General features: G+C 40.5%; 1 protein-coding gene across 4 annotated transcripts in view; it reads left to right on the forward strand.

The window, feature by feature from the left end:
• Positions 1 to 19882, forward strand: part of zbtb46 (zinc finger and BTB domain containing 46) — a 119135-nt gene that overhangs the window by 84380 nt on the left and 14873 nt on the right. For 2 of the 4 annotated variants that reach the window (XM_081387140.1, XM_081387143.1), the window contains exons 3-4: positions 11999 to 12268; positions 18371 to 18600. In XM_081387140.1, the coding sequence (XP_081243266.1) occupies positions 11999 to 12268; positions 18371 to 18600 (500 nt within the window). The remainder of the gene's footprint in view (positions 1 to 11998; positions 12269 to 18370; positions 18601 to 19882) is intronic. The other 2 variants (XM_081387142.1, XM_081387141.1) reach the window with 1 other exon arrangement.

Raw genomic sequence — 19882 nt, forward strand, 5'->3', positions numbered from 1 at the left:
GGCCATGCACTAGAATATAGAAACAGGATAATGATATGATCTGATGTTTCTTTCTGTTCTGTGTTTGGCTTTGTAAAAGAATTCACCACAACCTTGAAGCAGTCTCACTTCACAAGGTTTGTCCTCCTCTCGCCTCTAGCTCACTCTCATTCTTTTACCCCACATCCTCCCTGTTTTCTTTTTTCTTCTGGCACAATTATGGAGAAAGAGGGGCAGAAGGAGGAGGATGTGAAAAGAGAGAACTGGAAAAAGGGAGGGGGAAAGCAAGAGAGAAAGAGAGATAAAAGTTGTGACATCCCGGCCCCTCTTTCTCTGATAACTGGCTCCAGAGTCTGTGGGGGTTAGGGATTCCTGTCTGGTCTATCGGGCAAACACACACACACACACACACACACACACCAGAACACACTCAGATCCACCCGTCCTGCATTCCTGAGACCGCATGAGGAAGCGGCCGTTACTGTCCTCCCAAAAAGTCCATTTCTTTCCCCCTCTCTCTCCACATTCATCCTGTCTATCCTTCCCTATTCCTCTATTTTTCCACTACTTCCAGCCTCCATTCCTTTTCTTCTGAGGAATTGCAACTATGAGGTCAATTATGTCTCATTCCTTCATTTGCTATTTTCCTCATTTTACCCACTTCTCTCCCTCATTTTTCTGTCTAACCTCTGGTTCCCTACACTCCATCTGTATCTTTCATCTCCCTTTGTACTGTCTTTCCTCTTTTCTCTTATATTCATTACCAAAGTATAGTAATTCTTCCTAGATTTTTTTAAGACATTTTTTATCGAGTGTTGTTAAGAGTGTTGCTGCCTTTTTGGCAGAGGCTATTTACACTGACTCCACCCACTGACATCTAGTTGGGCCAGACAAAATAACAGAAGATGCTGAATCGTCGGCAGTAGCAATAGTGTAGGGGTAAGGCACGTGGCAGAAAGTTTTGACTTTAATCGACCCGTGCTAAATCCGTCTTTTGCCGAACTCCCTCTACTCCCTTTTCCCATCACATATCGGATCGGATAGTCATTTATTTTTTTCAAAAAAAATGAAATAAATATCCAAAAAGTGTAAATAAAGTGTTTTTATTCATTTTTATTTTACTCTGTTATTATTGCACACCGTTTAATGTACAACAACACTGAGGTGCAAGTAGTATCTGCCACTATATATAAGTGCAAATAGCATCTAACTTCTATTCACACTTATTGCATAGAAAATACTGCTATTTTTACAGTGTAAACAGAATCTATCACTAATTAACTTAGTATAAATAGCATCTATTGCTATGGCCGCTGCCCATTTTTAAGGCATCGTAGGCGCACAACCAAAGCAAAGTTGAGAAAAGGGAAAATCTCAAGATGGCAGACAAAGTTGAAGTAGAAATGACAATAGATGTACTTATTTTACATTCAATACTGAGAAGAATTGACAAAAATTGTTCAGTCCAATAAAACCATGGCTATTTTACCCATATTTGTGTGTGCTCTTTGCATGCTTATTAGACATATTAGATATCAAACTGTTATTTATGAACCATAGTTCAGGGTAAATGCCATATTTAATTGAACTTGAATGAAAATGAAGCTTTAAAGATTTAGGACATTAGTCCGTTTAACGGGGATGCCTCTCTCCGTTCATGCCCAGTCTTGTTCTCTCCTCCACACTCTGTCATTAGCTCTGATGCGTTTTGATGAGTGAGAGATTGTGTGTAACTGTGTGGCTTATTACCCACATGTCAACTGGGCCAGCTCTGTGGCCCCCGCCACAAGTGGAAGAGGAAGTGACACATCAGCTAGCTTAAATAAGACCTAGAGTCTCTAACTCTCCGTCCATCATACTCTAGAGGAGGGCACCTCCTTAATCTGCCTTGATTCAGCTGATTTGATCACATGCAATTAATTTCAATGACCCAACTCTCCTCTGGCGAGAGGGAATAAGAAGCTTCCCATTTTCTCTTGCTTTCGTCCCCTCTCTTTTCTCTTTCCCACTCTTCCCCCTCCTGAAAACCTCTTTATTGTTCCATTTTAGATTGGCACGTCAGTCACAGTAACCTTGTACAGAGTTATATTAAGATTTCAGCAGATCACACACAATCACGCCATATCTCATTGTTCTAATGAACTCTTGCGTTTACTTAAGAACTGCCTTGATATGTAGAACGTCTACATGAGATGTAGTTGCCATGGAGCTCCAATGACCATGTGCCATGGGCGTAAAGTTGTATGGCGTGTTTTGAAAGCATCGAGATCACATGTGGAAACCTTGCGTGGAATTGTATTGAGATTTCCAGATCACATCACATGCAATCCTGTCATCTCTCATTGTTCATTGTTGGCTCTCGTGCTCACTTCAACTGTGTGGAGTTGAAATGTAGAAGCCTTTAAATGAGATCCTGTTGCCATGGAGCTCCATTGACCATGTGGAGCTGCAGACTGCACATCGGTCACACGCCGGACATGCTTGTTGTAAAGTTGTACAGCGTGTTTTGACAGCTGCAGAATTACCTACGGAACCGGGAATATGTGCATGATTGATCATTCAACAGAATCATTTCTAATGATCTTATTAAAACGTTAAATTGATTTTGACCCAGTCGACGCTACTGATGATGAGCTTTGAGGTTTCTCTTTTTGTTTGGAATTGTATCGTTTCTAAGATAATCTGACATTAAGGATTCTGTCTATACGCCTAAAGACCTGGCGTCTCCCTCCTGCTCATTTCTCCTCAGGCTTTCCATTTGGCCTCATACCTGGAGTATGTCTGGACTCTTATGGCGGACCTTTACATCTTTACTGACCACTTTACGTCTTAATTCTCACTGTCTCTCTCTCTCTGAGCTCTTTCCTCTGGCTCCTGTGTTCTTCATCGCCCATGACAGAAGTTACCAAGGATATGGCCATACAGCTGAGCGAATACAGCTCATGATGAGGCAGAAACACAGTAATCGTGGAATGGAACGCATACACATAGCCCCAGTTTACACCTCGTATCAGATGAGGTTTGGAAAATGACTAAAGCCACAATCAAACTTGGGAATCGGCTGGACAAAAATGCTTCGCCAGGCCGTGTCGTCAACATTGCTGTTAAATTCACAGTAATTTAACCTCATTCAAAGTGACATTCCTCACAGGTACAACACAAACCAACATCTATCAGCTGTGTGGAAGCTTTCTGTGTGCAAAATGTTTGTGATGTGTATGTTCAGGGTCCAGAATTAACAGTCGTTAAGTGCCAAATGTGAGTAAAATTGCCTTTGGCGAGTAATTCAATTGGAGAAACTCCATTTGGCTGGTAGCTTTATAACGATTTGCAACATAATATGTGGCTTAAATTGAACTGTAAGAATGATAGCCTGTTCTTTCACTGATGTAAGAAACTCAGCAACAAAGGCCTATCAGAGAAGACTTCTAACAACTTTTTTCCTTATTGAAAAGTGTATCATCAGATGTTTATCCAGAACTCCAGTGTGGCGATACATACTATGTATGTGGAATATTCCTCCCATTAAGCTTCATTTTCCAGAGAGCTGGAAAGAGACTCTTGTATAGTATATGATGCTGTAAATAACTGTTTATGATAAATATACAAGGACGAAACTAGCTTTAAAATTCCATTATATAGCAGTTAGTTCCGGTCCTCGAATCTGATTGGCCGAGCAGCATTGCAAGAGTGCTGATATAACAGTACAACTGGGACATTGAAATGTTTGTATCGCACCGCTTTTCTGTGTTTGCACATTTCAGTCTTTTCAAAAACATTGATTAATTCAGGAACAAAACAAGTGACTGTCTTTGCAAGTGAGTCATTGAGTCATTCACTCAACCAATTCATTCAAAAACCAAATATGCATATAGTAGGTTAAAAACTGTATGTGAAATGAGTAGCATTTACCCATTTATTTAGCATTTATTCAGAAGTTACCCGCATGACCCACTACTTCCGGCGAGATTCTGAAGTGGTTATCCAATTGACACTTTCCTTCCCCATGAGGCTACGGGAGAGGAGTTGTGAATGGCAGTGAAGTGACACAACTGATGCTGGTAGGTCACATGACAATGACAACATTGTCAATTAAGCATTGTAAATGAAGCAATAGTTAAGAACTATTTATGGCTGATCAATTGTCCTAGTTCACCATCAGTTTCACTTTAGACCATATGTACATGTGTTTGGCTCTCAGAGTGCACGTCTAAAAAGGGCCGGTCCTGTTGGCTGCTCTTTAAACCCTGATTTCTGGCCTGTGCTCTGGATTTAGCGTCGGTCGCACCCTCCCCAGAGTCGTGCTTTTAGCACAAAGCCCTGCGTGTTTGCTTCCCCTCTCCACCCAGCATTCCATTTTCCCCAAGATCTCCTCTCTCCCACTCTCTCCGGCCCTCCCTTTCTCTCTCCGTCTGTCTTTCTCTGTCTCTTACGCCCTCTCTCTTTCTGCTGCTTTCACTGTCTGCCACTTTGTGCTCCCTCTCTCTCTCGGTCTCTCTCTCTGCTTTGCTAAGCTGCATTAACTCCCCAGATTACCTTGAGCCCTGCAATCCTCCACTCCTCTTCTCCACCTCCACCCCTGCTCGCGCTCACCCTCTCGTCCTCTCCGTCGCCCACTCAACTCCCCCCTCCATCATTACCCACACTTCTCCTCTCGTCTTTCCTCCCTCCTTTCTAGCCTTCAGGGTTTGTTTGATTTATTCTCCCTCTATCTCTCTATCTCTCTCTCTCTCTCTCTCCTTGGAGGTTGTGGCCCGACTAGTCCCTAAAAAACAACAGCGAGAGAAAGAGAAAAATAACAACCTCTCTTTTACTTTCCATCATGCCTCCTCTTTCTTCTTTTTTTCCCTCTCATCCCCCTCTCCCACACTGCTTTTAAATTGCCTCTGAATTCTTCGGCTTTTTTAGTGCCTCCCTCCCTCCATTCCTTGGAAATTACTTTTTACCCTTTCGAACTCCAACCACGCTGAGAAAGCAGGCCTGACCTTCCCCTCCCTACCTATAAGCCGGCTGGACACATGAGTGGCGTGTGTGTGTTTACATACATGTGCGTTCCGGTGTCCTGAGGGGACGTTTATCGTGGCTAATGAGTGCGTGTTACTAGTTCTGATGTAACGATGCAGCAGATAAGAGTTAAACATGACAGCTTAAACAGCTCTCGGTGTCTTATCAGCGAACAGAAACAAACTCCACGCTGTGTGTGCGTAAACCTGATCTCTGTGCGAGATGGAGAGAGTCCAGGGACACCTCGAAACCGGCTGAAACAAAAGACAGTGTTGAGTTTCAGCCGGGGAGGGTCGTAATCGCCACAGCAGCTGGAACAGAGGGTCACTGGGTCAAAGCCCATCAGCTGACCCTTTTCTCTCTGTCTTTCTCTCGTTTATTGTGCTTTAATAGACATTCGCCCAACCCCATCCCCTCCAATAACTATTAACACGCACAGATCACACACTCTCAATGCTCACAAAAGCTCTTTCAGAGACGAAGCGTGCATTCAGTGCCTCACCACAAGGTCTTCCATTAGCCACTACGCACGATTATTACACACTTATTCGCATTTCTGAATGCATATTCTCTCATGCCGAGAGTTTACATTCTAGAACACGACAAACCAGCGGACGCCCACGCGCAGACGCACACACACACACGCACGGACACAAAGCCAACACGGTGGGTCCGCCTATTTGTGTCTACTCTTAAAAGGGTGTTTTATTTAGCATAAATGTTGAAGCCAAGAGTGCCTGGCTGCCATGGCAACCACATTAAACTGAGATCCCCTTTGCAAGAAAGAATCAAACTGATTCAGGCGTTCTCTTATGAGAGGAACGGGGGACAATACGTGCCATTATTCCCACTGTAATCTCACTCGGGGTGACACAGCACTTCAATCAGCGCCCATTAAAGCTTTCGGATTACACACATGAAGAAAGATTCCATAAGCGTTCCTCAATCACTTAAGCTGCTATCAGAAACAAAGGCGCAACAATGCCTCCTGTATCTCAATGCGCCGTCTCGAGTGGGACGTAATAACGGAGAGGCATTAGTAAATGTGTCTTGTATGGTGTGGATTGAATAAAATAGTATTTAAAAATTGTATAGTATGTTATGCTTTGTAGTATATGATGAATAATTAGTGTTATAATTGAATACTTGAAGACTCTCTTACGGGATTTTAATGCATCACTCTTTTGAGGAAGTGCTTTTCCATGAATTGGCCAAACTGGTTAGTAAAAACGAGTTCGGGGTTTGAGTGGGAATCATTTGGATGGATCACTCATGCGCTGAATCGTGTCTCACTCTGTAAAACTGGAAACTTCAGAATACGGAGAACAAAATTAGTTCTAGATGAAGTGGAACATTTTCCTACAATCATTTAAAACAAACATGCAAAAGCTCCCTACAGTTTGCTAGCGATGAAGAAAAACTTTCAGTTCACTTGCATGTGCAGGTAAAGCCATATTCTGACTATATATTGTATCCTGGTTTTGTCAATAGCATCATACATAAACATGGTAATAATTCACTACCATGCTGTTTACACTACCGTTGTCTGTGTACGTACAGTATTTGTTTTGGATGTAGTACTTTTATTCTGCAGGGACAAATTAAATGAATCAGAAGTGAGAGTAAAGACTTTGAAGTAAAGAAACACTTTTGAATGGTAGTATATCTAAGTGGCCTACTATATATTTTTTAACATTTGATACTCATATTGAATCATTTTTTATTAAGTGTGTCTTTTTCTACCCACTGACAGTCTATTAGAGTAATATTAAACATGAAAGTCAGATGAATAAGCCTACAAAATGACATAATTAAAATTAAATTGAATTCTAGGCGGTTCCACTGACCCTAGATCACTTTTCACTCCACCCTTTTGAAACCCCCTGCTTTGGAGAAGATGTCTTTTACTTTTACTTTTTTTTTTTTTTACGTCTTTGTACTTTTTTTTTGGCAGTTATTTGTCTGTCATTGTGCATATTTATGACTCTGCATATCTTCCCAGGATTGGTACCAGATGGAGCAGGACTGGCACTGCTCACTGACTCTCCTATAGGTTTCTATATGTGTTTTTAAACCGTCTTGCCGTGCCCGTATTGCCTGTTGATGCCTGTATAAGAGACAGTATTTTCTTATAGACTACCACTGTTCCTCATGCATTAGTGTATAGTGTGTGTTTGTACTTTTAGATGTGAATCACAGTGGGCTCATAATGGCTATGGGAATGATCCCTCCTGTATCTCCATGTGGTGCGTTGAGTGGGACGTAATGAACAGTGAGATGTTATAGAGCGCAACAGAGGAATATGTTGTGGTTAAAATAACGGCATGCCTCAGTATTGTGTTGGCTGTAATGTGTTTGTGTTGGGCGAGAGGTCAGGGCAGGTGTGTAGGGGGAGAAATCGGGGTCAAAGGGGCGAGTTTCTCCTCTCTTCGTTGTGGGCGTCGTGTCTTGGGGCATTTGGGAGCGGCAGATCCATTTTATTGATTGACTCCTGTGGCCCCGGCCCACAGATGAGGGGTGAACTTATCTAATGAATTCCTGCTTCCCGTCTCCCCACTCCCCCAACTTAATTAACTCTGCCTGTGCATGTTTGTGCACATCAGTGTGTGTGTGTTACCTGTCCACTGCTCATTTCTTTCTCCTGCTTGTCCTTTTTCTGCTTATTTGTCAACAACATTTCTTTCCCATCTATAGGTAGACTATCATTACTGGATTTATGTTGCATTTCCTAGTAAAGTTACCAGCCAAACTCCAATTTATTACCCGCTGACCATAAGTTAAGTTGGGCAGTGTTTATATTTACAATTTCATCTGACACTATTCAAACCCACATTTCCCACTTGTGCACTAAGGCTCAATGTGTCCTGACCATGTGTGTTTACCGCTCCGACGTGGGAAGCGGGCGCGCTAACATAGAGGCTAAAGACCACAGCCCATAGCGTCAGTCGCTAGTGCGCTTCTTGAGACCAGGGGAGTGAGGTTTAGACGCTCAGCTCTTACTGGCCTACATCTGTTACACTCACCCCCCCAATCCTCACTCCCATCCGGGTCACGGCCCTACTCGACTCGCTCCGAGTTGGATTTGGGGTCTCCGATGTGGGAGGCGGGCGCACTAACAAGGACACTAGAGGCGCTAGTGGGCTTCTTGAGGCCATGGGAGTGAGGTTTACACGCACAAATCTTACTGACCTTTACACATGCATCTTATTTACTGTATTTTTTCCAATATATATTCACATTTACACCCTCAAACTCTGGCACACACAGAGTATGTTTGGCTGATTGTATGATTTTTTCTAAAGCCCTGGGTCGGTGAGGGTCAATTGTATGATGGGTGCATCCATTAACACTCTTTCGCTCTCACATACTTTGCTCACACACACACACACACTGAATTGCGTTTAATCCGCTGGTTTTAGTGGAATGTTCCCCTGTGGCAATTGAGCTACACACGCAGTCAGATATTCATGAACACCATTCAACATTTCTTTAAGCAACAAGTGTTGCAGCTGCACAGAATCTATGAATGAGAAACATTTTCATAAATTACACATTAACCAAATTACGATCTTGAAATGATGAAATTATGTTGGAATTATCTTGTTTTAGTAGTGAACATCTTCATCTCTTTCTCTGTCTCTCTCTCTCTCACCTCCACATTTCTGCTTCCTCTCTCATTTCTACATCTTCCACATCCTCTCTCTAATTCTGTTTCACAATTACTTCTTTCAGCACCTCAAACAGTTAGAATAAGATGTGTTCTCTTTCTCTCTATGTTATTTTTATTTAATTTTTTTATTGAAAAGACTCTCACTCTCACTCGCTAGATATTCAGTTTTTCACATTGTGACTTAAATTAAAGTTAAATTGATATTCTATACACTCAGTCCTGGACCAACAATGTTTTTTAATTATTTCAAGACTCAGTTTATTTTTGTGCTATCGACTTGTGATGGTAACAAAAATAGGTTTGAAACTCGTCCCCAAATAGCGTGTAAAACGAAACAACTTGTGGTTGGATGCCTTATATGTTGGTCAGAGCAGACCAGTTCCTGTGAAAATGGGCGGATCTCGGCCAGTATAAACTCTAAAGTGGATCAGACCATATGACATGACACTCATTTATTCCCCCAAATATAATAATTACATATTAAAAATGCAATAAAAATGCACTTAACTCAGGCAATGACTTAAATACACCTATTATCTGATAAATGTGTATGTATTTTGCAAACATAAATGAATTAGTTTTTTTGGGCAGCATAGATATCATAATGAAGTAAAACAAAATCATTTAAGGGATGAAATTCTTGAATTTGGAATTTATTGTTATTTCTTAAAATATATTAAGAAAACAGCTTCACTTTATGTGAAAGAATGATCTTGAAGAGGACCGCTGGAGACCCCCAATACAGTGTCAGGAAGTCCTTTTGACCTTTTTATAACATGGCAAGGTTCGTTTGGGATGTAAATGTCATTATGGTTCAAACTTGAAATGATTCATTACATTTATAAAAAAAAAAAAAAAAACTTTTAACCTACACATATTCAAGGTGTAAGGAAATGTAATTTCTGTTCACTTGATGGTTACACATGACATTTTTAGAGTTATTAAATCAAAAACCATTGTTGAAAATGATATATAGCAGCTTGAATACATTTCTAAGAACTCCGCACATTTGTTTTTTCAACTGGATTTTTAAAAACAGTTTTCCTTTTCGTTATCTTGAGGACTCTTTTGAACAGTCTGTTGAACACAGGTTATTAGTCACTATCCTTTATGTTAACCAGCTTTATTTGAGCTTGGCAAGACCACTAAGGTACATTTTGGAAACTTATGATTACAGAATCTGCTTAAACAGCACTTGTTTTCCAAAAATACATTTTAATTAAGTTTGAATGATGGAGACTCAGTTGTTCACGAGTGACCTTTTTGTGAACTCCAGGTTGTGGACACCAGAAGAGATAAGATCTTTATGGGGGTCACTGCTTCATGAGCCACACACACACACACACACACACACACACACACACACACACACACACACACACAGGTTGGATTTGTCCCAAAAAAATGTCCCCACAAGGACACACACACAAACACAGGGAGAGAGAGTCTTTCTCTCTCTCTCTCTCTCTCTCTCTCTCTCTCTCTCTCTGGAAATGAGCCAAATCCTCCTCTAAAACTCAAAGTTGATGAAGTTGATGCTTGTCATTGGGAGGCCCTCAGATGAAGTTACAGTGTGTATGTGTTGAGGGAGGGGGTTTATAACACTCATTATGTTTCATCCCCTCACACTGTCTCCATTTCTCTGTCTATTCTTCCAGACCCCAGAGAATACTGTGTAAACACAATACATGCTTCAGAGCCTAGCTGTGTGTGTGTGTGTGTGTGTGTTTTCTGCTAGCATGCTGTCCTAAAGTAAGGTGTAATGAAGTGGTGTGAAGTATGGCAGGTTGTGCACAGGTCTTGCGGTGCCGTGACTGAAGCCGTTCGCCGGCTGGGCTGTCACTCATGCTGCTTTGAGGCTTCCAGTGATCTGAGCTTCACTGACAGCTGTTTTGAAAAGCTCTTCTCCTTTAGGCTGTCAGTTGAGTCTAAACAAGCCTTTTTGGCTCTCTTTTGGTAAATATTTTTTTTTTGCTTTTGTCTTGCCACTTTTTTTTACCGTTGTTCTTACAGTTTGGACATCCTTACATCCAAGCAGTTGTCCTTGTCTTTTGACAGGTGGAGTGTGTACGTGTGTGTTTTGGCAGCCTTCTCTGTGTTGCCTGATTTGACAGTAGTTATGAATAGGGTGGTAAAACTGACATGGCTTTTTTTCTGTTTAAAATGATAACTGCTGGGATGAAATTGGTTTCTCTTTTGATGGTTTATTTATCAGTTGTCTTTTTTGTTCAGGGCTGGAATTCAATTCAGGTCCGTTTTGCCAACTCAATTCGATTTAATTCCAATTTCGATTCTGATTCATTTGGGTGTAGTTCAGTTTTAAAGTCTCAATGAGTCAGAATGAGCGACAGATATTTTCTTCAGTATTGTGATGTACATCCGAGCCAAAACGGACTAAATCAAACGTAGGGCTGGACTTGGTTCAATCAGTTGGTGTTAATTGGATGGAGCAGATCTGAACGCAAGCTTGCAATCGATTTTAAGAAAGATTAGTTCTCGCTAATGTACGAACAAAATGATTGGAGAAAACCTGCATACGGCACCATAGAGAAGAATGCTGTTTCACCAGAAGATCAAGTGGAGACATTTTGATTAAAAATGATAACAATTGTTCACAGAAAAATCAGTAACATGCATTCAGAAAATAAATTGAATGAAAATCCATTTCATTTTACATGAAGAAAATGCTGATTTTTTTTCCTGTTAATGTTGTAAAATATACAGGACAGTTTTTCAGATACAAAATGGTAATTTGTCTTTTTGAACCATTCATTAAAATAACCTGGTCATAAGATTTGTGACCCTGGACCACAAAACCAGTCACATGGGTCAGTTTTTTTAAATTGAGATTTATACATCACAAAAAAAGCTGAATAAATCATTTTTCCATTGATGTGTGGTTTTTTAGGATAGGAAAATATTTGGCCGAGATACAACTATTTGAAAATCTGGAATCTGAGGGTGCAAAAAACATTGAGAAAATCCCCTTTAAAGTTGTCCATTTATTTTTGACATAAAAGAAAAATGGATAATTTTGACCCATCCAATGTATTGTTGCCTATTGCCACAAATATACCCATGCGACTTGTGACTGGTTTTGTGATCCAGGGTCACATTTAGTCAAGTCATGAGATCAATCTGGGGATTTTAAGAAGTTCTACAGTATTGTTCAAATAAAAGTCCCAGTTAATTGGAAAAAATGGATATTTTTACACAGCCGTATTCGTCATTCGTCTAGGCCTCAACCTGTTCTTGCAAGTTAGTCGACAAATTCCCATCCTGTAATGTGAGTGTGTATATTTGTGTCTCTGAGCATTTCTTAACATTCCTTCTCTTTCCTCTCAGGTGCAGAAGTGACGGAAGCCCACATGTCGGACGGCCGCAGCGAGCGCATGGACCTCCTGGTCAAGCAGGAGGAGGCCGGCGCGGGGGACAGCGTGTTTCTGTCCGCGGAGCGGGACGAGGCCGTGTCCCAGGAGAGAGGGGGATCGGTGGCCAACCTGCGGGCCGCCCTCATGAGCAAGAACAGCTTGCTGTCTCTGGGGGCAGAGATGCTCGGAGAGGATAACCCGCTTCTGTTCGAATACCTGCCGAAGGGAGGACACTCTCTTTCCCGTAAGTCACACTGTGGTTTGCTGCTCTCACTCATGGAGTTTCCATAGCCTTAGGTTCTGATAGAATCCCACTGGGATGTAGATGTGCTCCTGCTAGAACAATATGTGCTGTGTGTTATGTGCTATCATTGGGTGCATGAAGACTCTCCAATAGGTTTAGATAGGTCTTCATAAACCATAGGGTCCTGTAGGGACTTTTAGGTTCTTATCCGCTGGGCTGTATGTGCTATAGTGGAGTTTTTGTAGGTCTTCTCTGTAAACATTGATGTTTCTAGAGGATCTATAGGAACTTGTATATGGTGCTGCTAGAATGGTAAAGGCTTTATGTGCTGTCATTGAGTGCTTCAAGACCCACTGTTGTATTTTATGTGTCCAAAACCTTGGAGTTTCAGTTGTGCTCTTGCTAGGATGGTACTGTATATGCTCTTTTGCTACTATAGAGTGCTTGAAAACTCTCTTATATAAACTCTCTCTGTATGTCTTTGTGTACCTCGTGCCCCTGTGTCTTAATAAATCCTATTAGTTGACTGTGCCTAGAGAATATCAAGTTTTGTTTAAACTTTGGGGCATCATATTTTTTCATAGTGTCATTATTTAATACAACCTGACACTAGTATAATGGCAGATTTAGTTTAACGAGACACTTTAGACTGGAGACAGTATTGACAGTTACTTAAATATTAACAGAATTGCATGATGAAATATTGACATTTACAACAATGATATTACACATTCTCAAAAATTCCATATGTGTGAGGGTGTGTGTGGTTCAGGTAAATGGGGACAAAATGTCCCCACAAGGATGGCAAAATCCAAAATTTGTGTCCTTGTGGGGATATTTTCTGGTCCCCATGGAGAAAACAGCTTATAAATCATACTAAGTGATGTTTTATGAAACTCTAAAAATGCATAACGTTTTCTGTGACGGGTATGTCTGCGGAAAGTCACCATAGAACATGGAAACCCAACGTGTGTGTGTGTGTGTGTGTTAATATCTTTTTTTTATGATGGGACAGAGAAAAATGATGTGATGTCTGCTACCCTGTAGAGACAGTCTGTATTGCAGTGTAGTCATAATGACTCTAGATGTAAAAATACTGTTTTAAATGGCTGCAGACAGAACCCACTGTTGAATTTCACATTTGAATGTACTTCAATACATGTAATACAATGTACTAACTGAGAAATAACTAGAATTTCTAGTGTAGTTTGTCATGTTTAGATGCATCCATACATATTTATACCCTCAACACGTTCTTTTGGTGAAGTGTGTGTGAGTTGTGGCATTTTTGTGGTTGAATACCTCCTCCAAAAACACCAGAGCTTTTATGAATGGCACTGAAATTCATAAAAGCTTTGGGTTCGCCAAACCCAATCTTTGCCCACACTCGATCACTTTGTCAAAGTATTGAATGTCTGTGGGTCTGTGTTGTTATTTTTGGCTATTTCCTTTTGAGAGTTTGTGTCTCCTTGTCTCCTTCTCTCTCCCTCTGTCCTAGGTTGGTAATTGTCTCTTTTGTCTGTTTAAGTTCAGTCTTGTGAATAGGAGAGGGAGGACAACTCTGAACCACTCCTGCTCTTAAAACCCTTAGGGCAGGCTCAAGAGTGTGTGTTTGCTGAACTACATTAAGTCTTAATGGCCACTCTTGAGGATGAAACACAGTGGCTGTCACTCACGCCACAGGAGCTTTTGTCTCCCAAACTCTAGCTAAAAGACGACGTAGAGGAGCATTAATCTGATCATCTCGCTAATGTACAAATCCTCCTGCCTTCCACCAGCACTGGCAGAATGTTCCTGTGATCTTCACTTTTGGCTTAAAGTCACCATTTTACTGTTTAGTGTGACATATTTCAGAGTAAAACAGGATATTCATCAAGAAAATTGCTGCGCATGAATTGATTTTAATTGCGTATAGATTGCATTGTGAAAAGTGGACTCTAAATAATGTGGTTGGGTTACAAAAGAAAACCTTTTTTTGGGGAAAACAAATGTGCCGTTATTCGCTAAAAATCATGCTTTAGCTCTTCTTGGTACATTCATGAGGAAAGTAGCAATTCCTGATTCCTGAACAAACTTAAGTTAGATCTTCTTAATAGATCAGTTAATCCAGTTCACATTGGTCTAAATGATTCATTCACGAAACGGACTGATCCGGTTCTCGAGTTCAAACCCAAATTTGGTCACTCATAGCTAACATACGGCTTCAGAAATGCACAAGTTGTATGGACTGATTGTATGGTGCTTTAAGCCCTTTTTGAAGCTTAGCTTGAAAGTAAATTATGTGGGTTTGAAACATGAGGGAGCGTAAATAATGACAGAAGTTTCATTTTTGGATAAAGTGTCTCTGTAAGACCAGTGTATAATAATGTCAATAGATTTATTTCTTTGTGATTTTATTAGAGATATGAAAATCCATTATTTTTTGTTCTTCGAATCTCAATATTAAACAATAAGATCTTGAGGATGTTCCACATGAAGGGATGTGTGTTGAAGTCGGCACAAACACACTTTCGTTAATACGTAACCGATCAACCAGTGATTGTTTGGGGTTCTGCACCCTCTAAAACAACAACGCTCGTTCAACCGCACTGTGCCCACTCTGACGGATCACTAGTCGCCCTCCTCTCACAAACTTCAAAGTAGATTTGTTGAAGTCTCTGGGAAAGGAATTGATTTGATGGGGCCGAGCAGGTCACGGGGGGTCCCCTTGCGTCCTGCAGGCTGCTGTTATTAACCCAGATTGTGTGTTATTGGCTGATCCTGGGTCAGGTTTAGTGGTGTAACTTGCTTTAGGTGTGTGCCTGTCTTCTCCATTGATCTATACACACTGACAGCAGGCTGACAACCTGTCCTCTTCAACGCCACTGCCGGAGTCTCAGGGGAGTGTGTGTGTGTGTGTGTGTTTGTGTGTGTGGTTTCATGCATACGGTTATACAAATTTACACTTACTAGGAATCACTGAGTTGTTCCAAAGAACAAGCTACGCACTCAATGTACAATCCAAACCACATACAATACAGTGTGAACAATAAATGATACACTGATAATACTACAGCTCAGTAAAATATAAAATGCTCTAATGCAATACAATACAGAACAATGTACACTACTGCACATGGGATAGTATGCATAAAATATTTAGATAACTAAATAGGTTTATGATTATGAATATACATATACCATATTAATACTGTATTCTGTCCAACTGAATTTGTCCTTACTGTCAGATATGTAACAAGCACACCTACATTACAAGCTAAATTTGGAATCTTTTTTAGAATCTTTTTTTCTTGTTGTCTTTTCAAATATTGATCAAAAGGTTTATATTTGAATGATTTTAATCATAAAATATTCATTTTGATAACAAATGGAGAAATGGGAGGTATGTAATGATTTCATACATTGATGACTACCATTAATGTGAAATGTGGAAAATAATTATTATAAGTTGGTTTGTTCAAACTTTTGACTGGTAGTATATGCACTGTTACATTTAGAATACCTTTTTCTTTTTCTCTTATCTTTAATCAGTTGATGTACTTTCATATTTTCTCAAGATGTTTAGAAATAGTGATTGGCAATGCAAAAAATAAAATCAGCACTCTTGATTGTAAAACATTTCTGAAGTATTGACATAGACCAACTGAGCAAATTCAGTTTAAATTGCTGTAGATAGGACATGCTGGAGTACATTTGGAAATTAGTTGGAACCAAGTATGTTCAATTGCTTAGCTTAGGTGGAATTCAAATGAAGGTGCTCGTAATTGTGCATCTGTTGGCAAGCTGTCAGGAGAAGTGAGCTGAATGTTTGGTTATTTTTGGCCTGAAATTTCATTAAATTAGACCTGAGCATGTGCCTTCCTGTTGGGTGTAAATGCTTCGCTAATGAAGGTAAAACTGTCCTGCAGTTCGAGCTATTTCTCTGCTTCCTTTTCTGCAGAATTTATAGATCATTACTCTTTTCGGTGGGTTGTAGCTAGACAGTTTCGTGTTTGATCTGCCCATGCTAAACATAAGCTGCATCCGAAACAGCATTCTTCCCTAGTATACAGTAGGCAAACAGTATATGAAAAGAGTAGTATGTGCAAATTAACAATATACATAAAACAGTAGGTGAAAAGTACCTGGATGACCTACTACTTTTGGTGAGATACGGCCATGGGAGAAAAGTTGTGAATGGCAGTTAAGTGACACTGGTAGGTCACATGACAATGATAACACAAATGCAGTACGTCCGGATTACATTCATACTATACGGAGTATGCGATTTCCGCAGCCAAAGCTCATGCAACAAATTGTCTTCCAAACCAAACAAAAAGCATTGTTACCAATTAGGTATCATTAAGGGAACGTAAAATGAAGGTTTGTACCGTTTCCATCAGAAAAGACATGGCAGCTGGTGGTTAACCTCAGTGTGCCAGTAAACCTGTGCTAGTTTCTCTTAAATCTGGTGTATCATGAGCTGTAATAATAAATGATTTCCTGTATCCTCTCATCTACATTCAGATGAGAATTTTCTCCCTGTAGATTCCATTAGATTGGGAAACCAACCGTAGGACATGTTGCTTTATTTAGATAACTAATAGGAGAGAGGTGAAAGTTAGTTTATTTTTAAGGCAAAGCCTGAGACAAAGCTTTGCAGGCTTGATCAAAACCCTGACCTGTGATCAGTGTTTAAATATCTATTGTAATGGACAATATCTATTGGTGGTAATCGGGTCAAATGGCTGCCCCAGATCCGATCACTCAAACCTACACCACATTTTCACTCACCCCCCCGAATAAGTTCCTGGAAAGTTTTGCAACATACATCAAAGCACCCGAGTGCACTTTAGTTGGGAATTTTACAAATGAGAATGACAATGGACTAATGTATAGATGCGAACCATACATTCAACCATTCAATAGCTGTTAATTGACGAGGAGTTTGTAGCACACACTGCAGACACGAGGAAAGAGAAATGAGGGGGTGATGTGTGCTGGATGGGAGTGGACGGTGTAGGAGTGGAGAATTCCAGGAATCTGTTCGTGGTTGTGCATTACTGTAGCATGTGCATCTGTCCACTTAGCTCTTAACCAGCAACTCCGGCATATTCCCAACAACAGGAGTCCACAAACATTCTTCTTCTCCAAAAAAAAAAAAGAAGAAAGACCAGAAGAACATTCAGAAACCGTGGCTTGAAAGTACCTGTCTCACACACACTGGCTGTTCATATGACCTTGTATATAGTATAGATCTAGCACAGGTCTAATGAGGAAATATATTTGTTATTATAATGCAGAGTTTCAATGCTACACAAATTCTTGTGACAGACAAGTAAATCACAAAAACTCTTTTTCAAGAGTCTAATGCAGACTGACATCTGCAGTATCAAGTAAAGCTTTAAAAAGGTGAAACTTCCTTATTACAGAATTACATATGTCGTAGGGCATGAGTAATTATTTTTTTACATTTATGCACTGAATTAACACCTTAAATTGACATGCCTAATTATTTGCATCAAAGCTTTTTTGTTCTATACAGTAATTAAAGACAAATCATCCATCGAAGAAGTCAAATAAAAATGACACATTTGTCCCTTAACATTATATAATTGGTGTAAATATTTCATTTTTCTCTGAACCTTTGCTACTCTTGGTGTCTGCCGAGTAAGGCAGTTACAATCTATTTCATGTACGTTTGAACTTTTCGCACGGATTCTGGCAAGTAGCCTGAGATGTGGTTTTAAAATGAAGAGAACTTCCGCCATTATTTAAAAGCCTCTTCTTTCCAATTTCTTTATGGCTCACTTACACACACACACACACACACACACACACACACACACACACACACATACAGTCATTCTTTGTGTGTGCACGTGGGTGGATGGAGAGGACCAAAAAAACAGAGCGAGAGAGGCCAAGCCCTAACCCCACTCCGGTCTCTTCATCTTTTCCCTCCTCTCCCTCTCTGGTTCTAAATGAAGGCTATGTGTGCCCCTTGCCCCCTCCTCCCTCCTCCTCCTCTTCCTCCTCCTCCTCCTCTCTCTCTGCTGCTGTATGGAAGATGGCCGCTGGTCTGAGAGTAGGTGGGTGAGACTCATTTCCTGTGCTCCTCAGGGCCTCGTTGCTCCAATGGCAGCAGCAGCTCCCACCATCCAGGGGCCCTGTTTGGTAGCAAACACGGGGCGTCTTCATCTTCTCCTCAGTCTACTCTTCCTCCTCTTCCTCTTCTACTGCCGCCTCCGCCATCTGTGCTGCGGCCCCCAGGGGCCCTCGGTATGTCACAGTTTGGGGGCCCCCCAGACAAACTCAATGCGGAACAGGCCCCGGAGGCCTCACCCACTGAGGTAAGTCCAACAACACCCTATAGGCCACTTATCCTTCAGCTTTGTGTGTGTCTCTTGGTATATACTGTATCCTCTTTATTAAGAATCTGTCGGATTTCTGTAGAAGATTTGTTGCTTTTTCTTCTTCTTTTTTTCTCTGCTCTGTTCTTGCATGTTCTCTGTTTCTTTTTTTAATTCATGTTTCTGCTTTTTCTTCCTTTCCTTGGGAAACATAGATCAAAAATGTTGGTTTCATTATGTCTTTATCCAATCATGTAATCGAGTATTTAAGATTGAGGGGACCAAATGTAAAAGTTAAATTTGGACAAGAACCAATGGGTTATGTCCGCCTTAATATATAATATCTTAATAACTAACACATTTTACCATATCCACATCCATTCCACAGAATTCTACATATTTCCCCCCTAACATCAGTAAAAAAAAAAAAAAAGTGACCGACTTCAGGATGTCTATCGTCCTCAGTGCGCCCTGTGCATTTGTTCCATGAATCAAATCACAACTTCCGCAGCTTCTGGTCTTCTGATAAGAGGGGGATCCTGGTGGTGGTAGAAATCAATAGAGAGGGACAATGCTTAGGGGCAGGGTGGATTTTTGGGTTTAGTTTTCTTTAGAGTGAGCAGGAAATTGCATTCTCCCCGTGTGTGCTGAGGTGGCATTTGGTTTCACAGGACCTCCCCCCCAAGAAGTTGTACCATCTCTGTGGACAAGCCATCTGTTTGCTTAAACCATAATGTGTCACTCTTATGCAAGGGAGGGCGGAACGAGAATAAGGGGGAAGGGCCACATCTATAGACATTCAAGTTGCATGCATCTCACAGGACGGTTGAAAAAACACAATCGGATCTGTAACCCTCCACCTTCCAAACAAACACACACCTCTCCTCATAGACAAATATTAAATATCCCCTTGTGGGCCAGGGGTTTTCTCTTTGTCTCCACCTGTTGGATCTGCTATTGAAAAACCCAAGTTGAATGAATAAATAATAGAATACAAACATTAAAACCATTAAAACTTTACGTAAATCTTGCTGGTTGCTCACCAAATGGTACTTTTTATTCAGTAAAAATATCACTTAAGATACATTTACTTTACAGAAAGTATCTTTTGAATTATTTTTCTTACCCTACTGATAACGAGTTTTTAATTGTTTTAAGGTTAACATTTTAGAATTCTAATACATATAATAAAATCTATAAAATACATTTTACGTAAAATGAGCCAGGTAAAAATACTGGTTAAACAATATTTTTGCACGAAAGACCGTCAGCTTTCTTTGCA

Source organism: Scardinius erythrophthalmus, assembly GCF_964197995.2.
Source record: "Scardinius erythrophthalmus genome assembly, chromosome: 15".
Lineage (NCBI taxonomy): Eukaryota > Metazoa > Chordata > Actinopteri > Cypriniformes > Leuciscidae > Scardinius > Scardinius erythrophthalmus.